This window comes from Podarcis liolepis, assembly GCF_965112155.1.
Source record: "Podarcis liolepis genome assembly, chromosome: 7".
Taxonomy (NCBI): Eukaryota; Metazoa; Chordata; class Lepidosauria; order Squamata; family Lacertidae; genus Podarcis; species Podarcis liolepis.
The window spans coordinates 87,687,633-87,702,943 of record NC_139561.1 but is presented as its reverse complement, the minus strand read 5'-3'; the positions used below and the strand labels follow the sequence as shown (position 1 = coordinate 87,702,943).

The 15,311-nt window shown below is 47.6% G+C and overlaps 1 protein-coding gene and 2 long non-coding RNA genes across 4 annotated transcripts in view; 2 read left to right on the top strand and 1 right to left on the bottom strand.

Annotated features, from left to right (window-relative positions):
• Positions 1 to 5,649, bottom strand: part of LOC310712649 (SPARC-related modular calcium-binding protein 1-like) — a 68,849-nt gene extending 63,200 nt beyond the window's left edge. Inside the window, exon 1 of one of the 2 annotated variants that reach the window (XM_083515923.1) lies at positions 5,401 to 5,649. In XM_083515923.1, coding sequence (XP_083372049.1) covers positions 5,401 to 5,502 — 102 coding nt within the window. In that variant the 5' untranslated portion in view covers positions 5,503 to 5,649. The remainder of the gene's footprint in view (positions 1 to 5,400) is intronic. The other variant, XM_083515922.1, reaches the window with a different exon arrangement.
• LOC310712747 overlaps positions 1 to 15,311 on the top strand; it is a 410,683-nt gene that overhangs the window by 69,794 nt on the left and 325,578 nt on the right. The window lies entirely within an intron of this gene.
• LOC310710487 lies at positions 2,379 to 4,212 on the top strand. Its single transcript, XR_014528089.1, has 2 exons — positions 2,379 to 2,678; positions 3,358 to 4,212. It is a non-coding gene; the product is annotated as an uncharacterized lncRNA (long non-coding RNA).

Here is a 15,311-nt window from a genome sequence, read left to right as displayed (position 1 = left end):
TAGACCCATTCATTCCAATGGATCTACTCTGAGTCGGACAGAGCTTAGCCACAACCCTTATAAGCTACATTTCAACGCTGCAGGGAGGAGGCGAGAGAAGGCAGGTGCAAGGCTAATGGGAAGGATATGCCCAAATGAGTTGGGTGGGCTTTTTCAGAAGGGCGAGGAAGGGTCGAGGAGGAGAGATTCAGAGTGGCATAGTGGGATCTCTGGGTTGTGGGTTCGACCCTGCAATTCTATGAAAGGATTAGGAGAGCAGTGGAGAGGCCATAGTGGGTTCTGGGGAGGTGGGACAGAGTTTCGGGCCAAAGGCACATCAGGGAAAATCAAAGTAGAGCGCCTTGCAAGAGCTCAGCTGCTCCGTCAGCTGATGCAAGCAGCACGAGCTTTGCAAGAGGTCAGCTGCCCATCCAATAAGGTCAGCACTTTGTAAACAGAGCAGCAGAAGACAACTGCATCAGATTTAAAGTTGTGAATCGGCCTTGGCACATGCAGGAACGAAATGTCACCGTGTCCCTGGCACATGTAAACAGGCAAGCGAAGCCTGTTGTCTTTGTCTATGGATGCCCAGATAAACACGGCGAAGGAATAATCATCGTTGCGCTGACTGGCAAATCTTTCCCCGCCACACTGGACTACAACTCCCATCAGCCCCTGCAAGCACAGGGATGATGGGAACTGTAGTTCGACAACATCTGGAGGACCAGAGATCCCTCACGGCTTGTCTAAGAACCTGAGAACAGGCCTGCTGGGTCAGGTTAAAGATCCATGAGGACCAGCAACTTGCTCCTCACCTAGCCGAGTGGGTCTCTCTCTCTGTTTTATGTACATTATAAAAAGAAGTAATAGCAGTAAGCCAAAGGGTGCCCCAGGAAGCTCACCATGTAGGTGTTGAAAGAATAGTCCTGCCCCACTGCTTCTCCCTGCAGCCAGCATTTAGTGGTAAACTGCTCCTGACCGTGGAGGTTCGATACAGACGTTGTGACCGACAGCCATTGATAAACCATTAGCTGCAAGGTGTGGCCTTGAGGCCCCCGGAGGCCCTCACCTTGCAGGGGCTAAGAAGGCCTAGGCCTGGACAGGTGGCTGTCAGAGGTTCCGTGGTGTAGTGGTTAGAACACTGTACTAGGGCCTGGGAGATCAGGGTTCAAATCCACACACAACATAACTATAAGTGCCTCTTCAACGTTTAGGAATGCGGGTGTGTTTTTGTCAATGCAGTACTGACGTATTTGTTAATGCTGGCGATGATTTCTGCATTGCAGGGGGTTGGACTAGACCAGGGGTCTGCAACCCGCGGCTCCGGAGCCGCATGTGGCTCTTTTACACCTTTGCTGTGGCTCCAGGGAGGATACTAGCGAGGGGAGAAGGCGCATTGTGCGCCCCGACACTCCCCACTGTGGCGGGCGCTGTACTAGCTGTGACGTCGCAGGGGGGCGGTGCGTGTGTTAGTCACGCACCATCCCGACGTCACCTTCCCGCCCGCTGTCAGATCGGAGGGCAGCGGCGCGCATGCTTTAAATGTCGCAATGGTTTTGCGGCTCCCAGTTTTTTTCCTTCGGAAACGGGTCCAAGTGGCTCTTTTTGTCTTAAAGGTTGCAGACCCCTGGACTCAGTGGCGTAGCGTGGGGGGTGCAGGGGGGGCCGGCCGCACCGGGCGCAACATCTGGGGGTTAGGGGGCACAAATCCACGGGTTAGGGGCGCAAATCTATGGGTTAGGGGGCGCAAATTACTTGCCTTGCCCCGGGTGCTGACAACCCACGCTACGCCACTGCCTGGACTAGACGACCCCCGCGTCCCTTCCAACTCTACAGTTCTATGATTCTAGAATAATAATAAAAGCAGTAAGGGGAATTCAGCCACAAAGCTCCTGAGCATTTCTGTTGTTCACTACTCTGTTGTTCACTACATTCAGTTTCTCGGATCAGATTTTTGTCCCCTTTATTATTGGAAATCTCAGGTGACTCATTGGAAACACAGCTAATTCATTTATTGCAAGATTCTGATCCGAGTAGGTCCCTTTCTGTTGCCAGATTTCTGATAACAGTATTAGCCTATAAAAGGAAAAATGGATTACTCTATGATTATTGATTTTGCCAAAATAGTATTGATTTATACTGATAATTTGATATTTTAAGCGCTATACTGTTCTTATTTTAATGGAATTTAGAAACTTACGGTCTGAGATGTACTTGATTTAAACGTAATTTAATTTATTAATTTTATCTTGTTATACCTGTGTTGCTGTATGATGTATTGAATATGGGCCTATGGCCGTAATAAACTATCTATCTATCTATCTATCTATCTATCTATCTATCTATCTCCTGAGCATACCCTCCAACATTTCTCCGATGAAAATAGGGAGGCCCCATTCCATAATGATATTTTTACTATTTATAACCGACACATCTTACTGGGTTGCCCCAGGCATTCTGGGCAGCTTCCAACATATATAGAAACATTATAAAACATTAAGCATTTTTTTTGAAAAAAACTCTCCTATACAGGACTGCCTTCAGACGGCTCAGGGGTCGGATAACTCCATACCATCCAACATTTCTCCAATGAAAATAGGGACGTCCTAAGGGAAAATGGGACATTCTGGGATCAAATCAGAAACCGGGACAGCTTCTCTAAATCAGGGGCATCCCTGGAAAATAGGGGCATTTGGAAGGTATGTATAGGGTGACTTTGGGCCAGTCACAGCCTAACGTACTTCGCAAGGTTGTTGTCTGGGAGGTGCAGAACCACAAACACCACCTTGAGTTCATCGGGGGGAAGGTGAGAGATAAACAGAATAATAAAAAGAGCAAAAGGTGGGAAATAAATGGAAGAAAATGTTTTTAAACGAAGAAAACACCAGTTTTTTTATAAACCTGTTTTAATGCGTTTTATGCTACACATCTGCTTTTACAGTTGATCAGAAGGTCGGTGGTTTGAATCCCCGTGACGGGGTGAGCTCCCGTTGCTCGGTCCCTTCTCCTGCCAACCTAGCAGTTCGAAAGCACACCAGTGCAAGTAGATAAATAGGTACCACTCCGGCGGGAAGGTAAACAGCGTTTCCGAGCGCTGCTTTGGTTCGCCAGAAGCGGCTTAGCCATGCTGACCACATGACTCGGAAGCTGGACGCCGGCTCCCTCGGCCAATAAAGCGAGACGAGCGCCGCAACCCCAGAGTCGGCCACGACTGGACCTAATGGTCAGGGGTCCCTTTACCTTTACTATATTGCATCTACCTCAGAGGGTTGTTGTGAGGATCAAATAGGGAAGGGGAGTACCAGGTACACCACTTTGAGAAAAAGATGGCCTATAAATGTAGGAAATCAATAAATAACTGTGCCAAATCAATTTCAGGGGATGCAGTCCAAGGGTGATGACCGCAATCCGAACTCCAGAGCCCTTTGGAAAGCCTCAGGCTTATCAGAGCCCAAGGCTGAGAAGTCAGACTGACCCAAATACCATGGAAAAGCAACGACAAGCAAAAGCTGTACCTGGTGAATTTCTGCCTGCCCCGCAGCTGTTTGAGAGACCTGCTAACAAACGAAGGTGCAAAACTGCTGAGCCCAGGCAGTAAATGTCTGCTGTATTGACACAATTGTACCCCCTGAGTCCAAACCGCTGCCCGCCTTTTCTACCAGATCATCTTCGACTTCTCAAAAGGGACATTCATTCTTCGGGTGTCTGTGGTCTCAGGAAGCTAAGGAACGCCAAAACCTCAGCCCTCCTGCTAAGAGGAGGCGAGTTAAGCTCTTGCTGTCAGAACCAAGCCAATACAAGAGCGGCTCATGCTTGCAAAGTGATTTTTGGCCAGTTGGGATAAACCACCAAAGTTGCAACCCTCAGCGGACGTCAAGCTCCAAACCAGATTTTATAAAAACTACTTGACTGGAGGCAGTTAGAGGAAGTCTCCAGAAAGGAGTTCTGCACCACCAAAATGAATGTGCGAATTTCAGAAGAGAAATAAAAAATAAAACCGGGACACAACTGCTTTGTTTCGTCAGGCATTCTGGCTTTCCAGACACAGTGTGTGAGAATCTTCCTAAGTGTATGTGTGCATATTATAAAAATAAAACGTTAGCTCTACGGCTTTCTGCGGCTTCTGGGAAGGAAAGATTTGCAGAGAGCAAAAACACTTTGCATGAGGGGTTCTGTAGCTTGTGGATTGTAAACTGGAGTTAAGCCAAAATAAACCAAATGTCGTGCCAAGCATTGATCGCCGTAACTTCTCTTTTTTAAAAATAAAACACCCACGTTTGACATTTCAGGTGCTGTGGCATCCAAACCTTCATGAATCCGCGTCCTATCTGCCACAGAGCCAAAATCAGGAAGATGCCGATCTCAGTTGCTGATAAATTCCCCCCACCCCAATCCCACAGTTAGGACGTTGTCGGTTTAGGTGCATTTGTTTGTTAGATATCGACAGCTGCTCTTATGAGCCGTTTTGCGTGCTCTTAAACTTACAATAACAACATTAATATTACCAATAATAGTAATGCGAGTAAGAGGTCCCGTGAACCTTTCGCTTCACTGCAAGCCGCCTAGAGACTCCCCTGTGTTAGGCAACTAATAAATTCAATAATAGCATTATGAACGGTGATAATATAAGGAAGAGGACTAGCAAACTATTTGCTCGATGGTGAATTGCCCAGAGACTTCCCCCTGTGTTAGGCAACTACTAAGTTAAATAATAGGGGTGCAGCAATGAAATTGTCTAGCACATTTGCAGAGCTAATGTGGATGGTGGACCACGTGTTGAGATACTTGTATTGAAGGGGGTTGGTCTATAGGATCTTTGGGTGTCCCTTTCAACTCTACAGATCTATGATTCTAACAATATAAGCAAGAGGGTGAGTGCATTTTTCACTCAAGGTCAGTGCATGCCCCCTAAAAAAAACCAAACCAAAAAACCCCCACACCCTCAAATCCCACTATAGCGCTTAATAGTAATAATACCATTTTTGTCTCGTTTTTACCCCAGATCGGTGCAGTGGTACCTCGGGTTAAGAACTTAATTCATTCTGGAGGTCCGTTCTTAACCTGAAACTGTTCTTAACCATGAAGCACCACTTTAACTAATGGGGTTTCCCGCTGCCGCTGCGCGATTTCTGTTCTCACCCTGAAGCGAAGTTCTTAACCCGAGGTACTATTTCTGGGTTAGGGGAGTCTGTAACCTGAAGCGTCTGTAACCCGAGGTCCCGCTGTATTTCTGAAGCCGCGGCTTTCTGAAACCTTCCTCCAAACTTTACGCACGGCTTTTGGTTCTGGAACAAGCCCCAGGCGCCGATCTCCCCTGTCTCCAAAAACGCACAGACACACGGACAAACACCCCACAACCTTCCCCATCGCTCTGTTGGCTTGCTTTCCCCCCACCCCACCCCCAAAAAAGGTCCCCCTTACCGGCGACGTGTCCAAACGAAAAGGTGTCACCGCCGCCACAGCCAGCAGCCACAACAGCAGCAGCTTGGGGACGAGGCGCGTCCGGGGGCGCGCACAGCGCATGGTGGGGCCGATCGGGGCTGCCGGGCTCGCCCTTTCCTCGGCGGGGGCCACTGGACGCCGCGGGCGCGCTGCATGGAGGTTTTATAAAGCGGCGGGGGCGCCAGCCCTACCTCCGCCTCCCCTGCGCGCCGCATGTCCTTGCACTTTCCCCTAAGGTGGTCCAAACCACGTGGACCCAGAACAGCTGGGGAGGCGCCACGCCCCCTGCGGAGGGAAGAGACCCGCCTCCCTTCCCATATGGAGGCTCCCGGGCAGAAAGTTTGGAGCGTTGGGGTTGAGTTTTTCCCCAAGGCGACATGGAATCAAAAGACTTCGAGAGTACCCCAAAAGTCATCTAGGGTATGCCAACCTTCTGCAATGCAGGAATTATTTTTTTGCCCGAGGTTGGACTCGAACCCGGGACACGGGTGGCACTGTGGTCTAAACCACAGAGCCTAGGACTTGCCGATCAGAAGGTCGGCGGTTCGAATCCCTGTGACGGGGTGAGCTCCCGTTGCTTGGTCCCTGCTCCTGCCAACCAAGTGCTATAAGAAAGCTGCAGAGATAGCGCAGGATAATGCGCACCCTGGAAATGATCTCTTTCAGCTTCTGCCTTCTGGAAGAAGGTACAGGGTTATAAAGACTAGGACTAGCCGCCTGAGAAACAGTTTCTATCCAAATGCGATTTTGACGCGGGTGGCGCTGTGGGTTAAACCACAGAGCCTAGGGCTTGCCGATCAGAAGGTCGGCGGTTCGAATCCCCGAGATGGGGTGAGCTCCTGTTGCTCGGTCCCTGCTCCTGCCAACCTAGCAGTTCGAAAGCACGTCAAAGTGCAAGTAGATAAATAGGTACCGCTCCGGCGGGAAGGTAAACGGCGTTTCCGTGCGCTGCTTTTCTGGTTCACCAGAAGTGGCTTAGTCATGCTGGCCACATGACCCAGAAGCTGTACACCGGCTCCCTCGGCCAATAAAGCAAGATGAGCGCTGCAACCCCCAGAGTCCTAACGGTCAGGGTCCCCTTTACCTAGGACTCGAACCCACAACCCTGAAATTAAGAGCCTCAAGCTCTACCGACTGAGCTGTGATAGAACTTTATGCATGGCACGGTTTTTTCTGTCTGGAGAAAAGGCAACAGAATCATATATTTGCAGAGTTGGAAGAGAGACTGAGGGTCAACTAGACCAGGGGTAGGCAACCTAAGGCCTGGGGGCCAGATCTGGCCCTATTGCCTTCTCAATCCGGCCCACGGACGGTCTGGGAATCAGCGTATTTTTACATGAGGAGCTGAAGGAGTGTATCCACCCCCATCATTCTGCCCGGACGCTGAGGTCCAGCGCCGAGGGCCTTCTGGCGGTTCCCTCATTGCGAGAAGCAAAGCTACAGGGAACCAGGCAGAGGGCCTTCTTGGTAGTGGCGCCCGCCCTGTGGAACGCCCTTCCATCAGATGTCAAAGCGATAAACAACTATCTGACATTCAGAAGACATCTTAAGGCAGCCCTGTTCAGGGAAGTTTTTAACGTGTGATATTTTATTGTTTTTTTGGTTTCTATGGAAGCCGCCCAGAGTGGCTGGGGAGGCCCAGCTAGATGGGCGGGGTATAAATAATAATAAATAATAATAATAATAATAATAATAATAATTATTATTATTATTATTATTATGAGCAGAATGTGTCCTTTTCTTTAAAATGCATCTCTGGGTTATTTGTGGGGCTTAGGAATTTATTCATTTTTATTTTTTCCCCAAAATATATTCCGGCCCCCCACATGGTCTGAGGGACGGTGGACCGGCCCACGGCTGAAAAAGGTTGCTGACCCCTGATCTAGACCAAACCACTGCAGTGCAGGGATCTTTTGCCCAAGGTGGGGTTCAAACCCACAACCCTGAGATTCATGCTTGACCAACTGAGCTGTGATAGAAGTTTGTGAAATGATGGATGGCTCTGAGAGGATAAAGAAAAGCCTTTTCTCCTGCTCTCATCGTGACACTTAGGACTTATGGATATCCCATGAAGCTGAACTGCATACCCTCCACCATTTCTCCGATGAAAATAGGGACGTCCCGTTCCATAATGATAACTTTCCTGTTCCTCACACATCGCACTGGATTGCCCCAGCCACTCTGGGCAGCTTCCAACATATATATAAAAAATTAAACCATTAATTTTTTTTAAAAAACTTCCTTATACACTGATACAGTGGTACCTCGGGTTACATGCGCTTCAGGTTACATACGCTTCAGGTTACAGACTCCGCTAACCCAGAAATAGTGCTTGAGGTTAAGAACTTTGCTTCAGGATGAGAACAGAAATCGTGCTCCGGCAGCAGGAGGCCCCATTAGCTAAAGTGGTGCTTCAGGTTAAGAACAGTTTCAGCTTTAGAATGGACCTCTGGAACGAATTAAGTACTTAACCCGAGGTACCACTGTACAGGATTGTCTTCAGACGGCTCAGGGGTCAGATAGCTCCATACCCTCCAACATTTCTCCAGTGAAAATAGGGACATCCTAAGGGAAAATGGGACATTCTGGGATCAAATCAGAAACCGAGACGGCTTCTGTACATCAGGGATGTCCCTGGAAAATAGGGACATGTGGAGGGTCTGGGATATGTACATGCTTTTGTTTATTTCATCCAAGTTGGCGGTTTGAATCCCCGCGACGGAGTGAGCTCCCATTGCTCGGTCCCTGCTCCTGCCCACCTAGCAGTTCGAAAGCACGTCAAAGTACAAGTAGATAATTAGGTACCGCTCCGGCGGGAAGCTAAACGGCGATTCCGTGTGCTGCTCTGGTTCGCTGGAAGCGGCTTAGTCATGCTGGCCACATGACCTGGAAGCCGTACACTGGCTCCCTCGGCCAGTAAAGCGAGATGAGCGCCGCAACCCCAGAGTGGGTCACGACTGGACCTAATGTTCAGGGGTCCCTTTACCTTTACCTTTACCTTTATACAAGGCTGGCCACTGTGAGCACAGGATGCTGGAATAGACAGACCCGTGGCCTGATTCAGCAAGCTCTTCTCATGTTTTATTGGCCTAAATCAGAGTTGGGTCCGATTGGCTCAATGCAGACAGTTTAACAATAAATGAGGAGTAGCTGGCATTGGCTGGCTGGCTCCTGCAGCGTCACACCTGTGCCATACATTTAAAGTGTTCTTAGGCCACGTTGAACAATCACATGGCTTCCCCTCAGTGGGTTCTGGAAACTGTAGTTTGTTCCGGGTGCTGAGAGTTCTTAAGGGAGGCCTCCCTCCCAGAGCTACAGTTCCTCGCAGCCTGAGCAATCTACAGTTCCCACGATTCTCCTCTTTGGGGTGGGGTGGGCAGCCACGGCTGTTGCAGTGCCCTGAGATTGCTTTAAATACGGAAATTTAAAACTTATTTACAGAAAGATTGTAAAATCTTTGAATGCTGATGGCATTGAAATGAATTGAAGGGGTTCTAGCAACGAGGTAAAATGTAAGATGGGATTGATAATAGATAAACTAATAGGATATGAATTTGCTGAACCAATTCTTAAAAGGGATACAAAAAAGGGAGGCGTGAGGAAGTCAGGAAAATAAGTTAACTAACGATGAGAAATCAAAAAAGAGGGAGTTTTGTTTTCTTTTATATGTGTTTCTTCTTCTCTTTGTGTTTAATGTTTGTATTTTTGTATTTTGTAATTTTGTATTTTTCTGTTTTTGTATTTTTCTGAACTTTTCTATTGATAAAACTTAATAAAATATTAATGGAGGAAAAAAGAGATTGCTTTAAATACGTGGTGTGGGTTTATTTATTCCTTGAATTTATAACCTGCCCTTCCTCCCCAAGGAGACCAGGTCTAGCAAATGCATCCACATTAAAAAACAAATTCTAAAACATTTTAAGCCGTTCTAAAAATACAGTAGTGATGGTTAAAAACAGCTAAAGCTGTTAAAAAACGTTCTGAAAACAGTTTCAGTGAAAAACATTCGGAAAGTAGTTTTGGTTAAAAAGATGTGAACTAGTAAGGTATGGAAAGATGTGGTGGTATTGTGCGCCCGCTCGCCCCGGTCACCTATTGAAAGCAAGGGTCAAATTCCTTGCAATATTTCTGCCTCCAAAGGTGGGGTTGTTGTTGGCATCCGTCTGTCTCGGGGAGACAATGGAGAAGTAATAATAATAATAAATTAATAATAATAATAATAATAATAATAATAATAATAATAATAATAATAATAATAATAATAATTTATTATTTATACCCTGCCCATCTGGCTGGGCTTCCCCAGTATTAAAATACTGTAATACATCAAACATTAAAAGCTTCCCTAAACAGGGCTGCCTTCAGATGTCTTCTAAAAGTCTGGTAGTTGTTCTCTTTGACATCTGGTGGGAGGGCGTTCCACAGGGAGGGTGCCACTACCGAGAAGGCCCTCTGCCTGGTTCCCTGTAACTTGGCTTCTCGCAGTGAGTTCTGGACCTCCTCGGTGCTGGACCTCAGGAAGAGTGCGAAGATGTTGTGAATCTGGGCTTGGGAGAGCACATATTTGTTTGAGACTCTGTCCTGCCATGTGATGCCCAAAATCTTCCTGACGCGACACGTGTGGACGGCGTTGATGGTTTTAAGTTGCCCATTCCACAAAGCGGTGTGCTCAGCATGCAGGGCTGGCACACCTTCATCTTAGTATTGGATATTAGTGTCCTACGTGCCATAAATAAACAACAAACACCTAAAAGAGATCGGTAAGAGGGACAGGGAGAGTCCATGAGCCCCATCTAGTGACCATTGAGCTTGTAGCAGACGCTGCCTTCTCTCTCTCTCTCTCTCTCTCTCTCTCTCTCTCTCTCTCTCTCTCACACACACACACACACACACACCACCCTCCGGGGGGGGGCATGGAGGTGGGGGCAAGTCCCTGCCCAGCAACCAGCTTTGCAAGAGAAGACCCCACCAAACAGCAGTATTGTCCCTTCATGATAGTCAAGGACACACCCCTTCTACGATTATATTATTGCATAAGATAATGCAATAATAATAATTATTCAGAATGCATTGTGACAATCAGCGCAGATAGATCTGCTATTTTGTCTACACGTACATTGGCAAATGATTTGGAGTGTTCCAGTATCTTTTTCCAGAGTGACTTAAATAACAGAACGTGTGCGCTTTTGAAACAGAAGACCCTTGCGTTTTGTGTCATATGCATATGGCATATGGCAGCTAAAAAGCCCACCTTTCGTTATATAAGTTAAGTGATGCTTAACATCTACAATTTCGAATTGAAAAGATATAAGGATGTTAATGGACTAAGTTAAGTTACATTCCTATATTTCATGCTCCTCAACCATCCCAATTTGAGCAGGATAACCCAGAATTTACAACTCTGAGAGCTGGACCCTAAAGAAGGCTGATTGCCAAAGAATTGATGCTTTTGAATTATGGTGCTGGAGGAGACTCTTGAGAGTCCCATGGACTGCAAGAAGATCAAACCTCTCCATTCTGAAGGAAATCAGCCCTGAGTGCTCACTGGAAGGACAGATCGTGAAGCTGAGGCTCCAATACTTTGGCCACCTCATGAGAAGAGAAGACTCCCTGGAAAAGACCCTGATGTTGGGAAAGATGGAGGGCAGAAGGAGAAGGGGACGACAGAGGCAAGATGGTGGGACAGTGTTCTCGAAGCTACCAGCATGAGTCTGACCAAACTGCGGGAGGCAGTGGAAGACAGGAGTGCCTGGCGTGCTCTGGTCCAGGGGGTCACGAAGAGGTGGACACGACTAAATGACTAAACAACAACCCCAGAATTACAAAAGCCATCCCAGCTTTTGAATGGATTCCAGAATGTCCATTTTTGGTCCAGTGTGAGTCAGCTGCCTTGCACCAGAGCACCGGACCAAGAGACTCTCTTTTTTGGTCTGTCGTGCAAGGCAGCTGCCTCCCATGAGAGCCAGTGTGGTGTAGTGGTTAAGAGCGGTGGACTCGTAATCTGGGGAACCGGGTTCGATTCCCTGCTCCTCCACATGCAGCTGCTGGGTGACCTTGGGCCAGTCACACTTCTCTGAAGTCTCTCAGCCCCTCTCACCTCACAGAGTGTTTGTTGTGGGGGAGGAAGGGAAAGGAGAATGTTAGCCACTTTGAGACTCCTTAGGGTAGTGATAAAGCGGGATATCAAATCCAAACTCCTCCTCCTCCTCCTCCTCCTCTTCTTCTTCTTCTTCTTCTTCTTCTTCTTCTTCTTCTTCTTCTTCTTCTTCTTCTTCTTCGGAACCAAAAGAAAATTAGCACCCCAATTTTGATCAGATGTTGGAGGGTGTGATATTGGTTCAGGAACTGTCTGTAGCAGAGCTTATTCCACAAGAGTCTTTAGCTGCTCAGGATCATTGCAGAATAGCGACGGGGATCTGTAATCTGCAGCTCTCACTTTGTTGTTTGATTTCAAAAAACTCGACATCAGCAGCTCTTGAAGCCCAAGAACATAAACATCGAAGTAATAAATTTGCAGATTGTTGGCTCAAAGCCAGGGAACAACTTGGCCAGAGTTTCTCTTCTCTTCTCTTCTCCCTGCCTCTTACCAGGAAGCAGCCATCCCTAGGGCAGGGCTTGGTAGCTAACTGTTTTGGGATCATTATTGTTTGTAAATTCATTTTATATAATTCTTAATTGCCCATTAACCTATTCCTTAAGGCGACCACCCTTCTCGACATACTGAAAGCCACATTTGCCACGTAACGTTTTCCCAAGGGAGTATTTCCCCCTTCAGTTCACAGACTTAAAGTTGCCTTGCTCCCGCTCTTCATTATTAAGTGGGTTATAAATGTTGTTTAATTAAACGAGCAATGTTTTATTTATTATTGAGTTTGCATCCCACACTTTCCTCCAAGGAGATGAAGGTGGCATAAATGAGCGTCTCTCTTTCCCGATTATCCTTACAGTAATAAGCCTTTGAGGCAGGTTGGTATCAGCAGCCGACGCAAAGTCACCCCACGAGCCTCATTGCCAAGTACTGATTCGAACTCAGGTCTTTCAGCTAAGAAGGTATAGACTGCCACCCCCAGGGGGAGATACACCCTTCAGTTGCTCAGAACTGTTTGTCAGAAAGGGAGTGGTGGGAAACAAGTCTTAAAAAAAATAAAATTAAAAAGGAGCAGAGCTGAGGCTTCTCCTTTGTTTTTGACTTGCCAGCTCAAAATCTGGAATCAACAACAATCCGACTGAATCCATACCTAAGCAAATGATGAGTTTCTTTCTCCGACTCCTGAAGGAACCAGAATTTCTTGGCAAAGTTGGTTTTCAAGCAATCTTTAGCTTGACATCCATCTGAAAGTAGTTTAGTGGCTTTGTCTGCCTTCTAACCCTTTTAATGTTTTGATAAATGTTCAAGCGAGGAATGTGTTGATAGAGGTGCCTTTTAGTATTGGTGGGGCAGTACCAAAGTATCTGCTAACTGAAGAAACAAAAAGTACTCTTCGATAATGGAAGGGAAAGGTTGTCTTCAATTGTTTTCTTTGTGGAAGCAGCCTGAAAGAAACAAAATTCCGCCCCCCCCCCCGAAGATGCAATAATGCCCTTAGACGCAAGCCTCACCCTTGAAACGTTTGATTTCAATCAACTTTCGTAGATTGTTTTGCTACCCTGGCCACCAGCAACTAGATTTTAAAATAGAAGCGGGGTGGGGGCAAGACCCCAATTCTCCACGCCCTAATTGTGGGGTAACCAGTCTCATATAACCAGCATAAAAAGGTAAAGGGACCCCTGACCGTTAGGTCCAGTCGCGGACGACTCTGGGGTTGCGGCGCTCATCTCGCTTTATTGGCCGAGGGAGCCGGCCAACAGCTTTCAGGTCATGTGGCCAGCATGACTACGCTGCTTCTGGCGAACCAGAGCAGCACACAGAAACGCCGTTTACCTTCCCGCCGGAGTGGTACCTATTCATCTACTTCCACTTTGACGTGCTTTTGAACTTCTAGGTTGGCAGGAGCAGGGACCGAGCAACAGGAGCTCACCCCGTCACGGGGATTCGAACCACCGACCTTCTGATCGGCAAGTCCTAGGCTCTGTGGTTTAACCCACAGTGCCACCCACGTCCCATAACCAGCATGCGTGAGTCTAATTATTGCAACAAGGGGTTAATGCCATAGAGTAAGCTGTCCTGCCAGCCTCACCTTGGGAGGAAATGGACAACTAAGCCTGTGTTGTACTCAGGCTACATGTGCATTCAGTGTGTCAGGAGCTCTGAGCTGCTCCAGCCGCATGGCTTTAACCAGCCTCTTTTGCTTCAGTCCAGAATGGAGTATGAAACTAGTGTTTTTCCTATACCAATTGTTCAGGAACTTTTGCCATTTTGTAACCAAGCAGCGTTTCACAGTTTGTGAAACTTTTTCAGACTGCTGTAAGGAAAAGCACATGAATCTGACCTTTATAAGGTTTTGTAAGTAAACCGTTTTATAACTTACTAAACTTGTGATCTGTCCTTGTGCTGGAGAATGCTTTTGGAGTCACTGGAAAGGGCACATTTTAAAGCTTTTACGGACTATATATCCACTCTTTGCTGCAGGCTTTTGTGATGTTAAATCTCTGCTGGGGTTCTCTCACCAAAGAGTACTTGCCCCAAACTTGGGTCTTGGCTTCCAGGATTTCCAACACGGATCTGGCCACCCCCAGCCTCAAGTCAGGGTCTTCAGGTGCCACTCAATTTCCATCCCCCTTTTGCTCTCTAGGTCGGTCCAATTTGGCCTCCGATTGCTAACATCTACGGATGAAACTGTTGGAACACCCACAGCCCTTGTAAACTGACATTTGCAGTTTGAGGATGAAGGCCGGATGTCTTTTTCACTGTGCATTCATCACAATTTGCACTCCTGGTGTGATTATACGCAAGTCTTCTTTAAATACCGCTTGTACCTGCAAAACCTTCAGAGTGGACTTGGTCTCCATTTCCCATTGGTACGTGTCCCGTAATGCCCTGCAGAAACTCTGACACTTTTTCTAGTATTCTTCTAGGGTTTAGCTGCTTACTGGGTGGCGCTGTGGGTTAAACCACAGAGCCTAGGACTTGCCACTCAGAAGGTCGGTGGTTCGAATCCCCGCGACGGAGTGAGCTCCTGTTGCTCGGTCCCTGCTCCTGCCAACCTAGCAGTTCAAAAGCACATCAAAGTGCAAGTAGATAAATAGGTACCACTCCAGCGGGAAGGTAAACGGCGTTTCCGTGCGCTGCTCTGGTTTTGCCAGAAGCGGCTTAGTCATGCTGACCACATGACCCGGAAGCTGTACGCCGGCTCCCTCGGCCAATAAAGCGAGATTAGTGCTGCAACCCCAGAGTCAGCCACAACTGGACCTGATGGTCAGGGGTCCCTTTACCTTTGGTGTATATGACAGCTCAGTCGGTAGAGCACAAGACTCCTTAATCTCAGGGTTGCGTGTTCAAAACCCATGTTAGGCAAAAAGATCCCTGCATTGCAGGGAGTTGGACTAGAAAACAATAATTGCATCCACGACCTGTTGCAGAACACGTCCACTGAAACCCTTCCACAAATACCAGCCTGGAGTGGCGCCCCGTGTTGGCTCCCATTTGCAATTTCCACCCGCAAGTTGCTTCCGATATCTCACTCGGCGTTCCACGTGGTTGGTGGGGAACGGCGGAGGCAGGTGAGGAAACATCTGGCTGCAAACCTTCCCCCCCTCCCCTCCCTCCGGCAACCTTACACCTGTTCCCGGTTAGCTGTGCAAAACACAAAAGCCAGGCCCAGGGGTTTGTTGCAACATCGGGGCGTCGGTTCAAGACAACAAGCTTGCCTGTGCAGGAATCTGCAGGTTGGGAGGACCCGGTGCCAGGAAATGGTTTCTTGGAAATAGACAAAAAAAGGGGGGGAACTCCT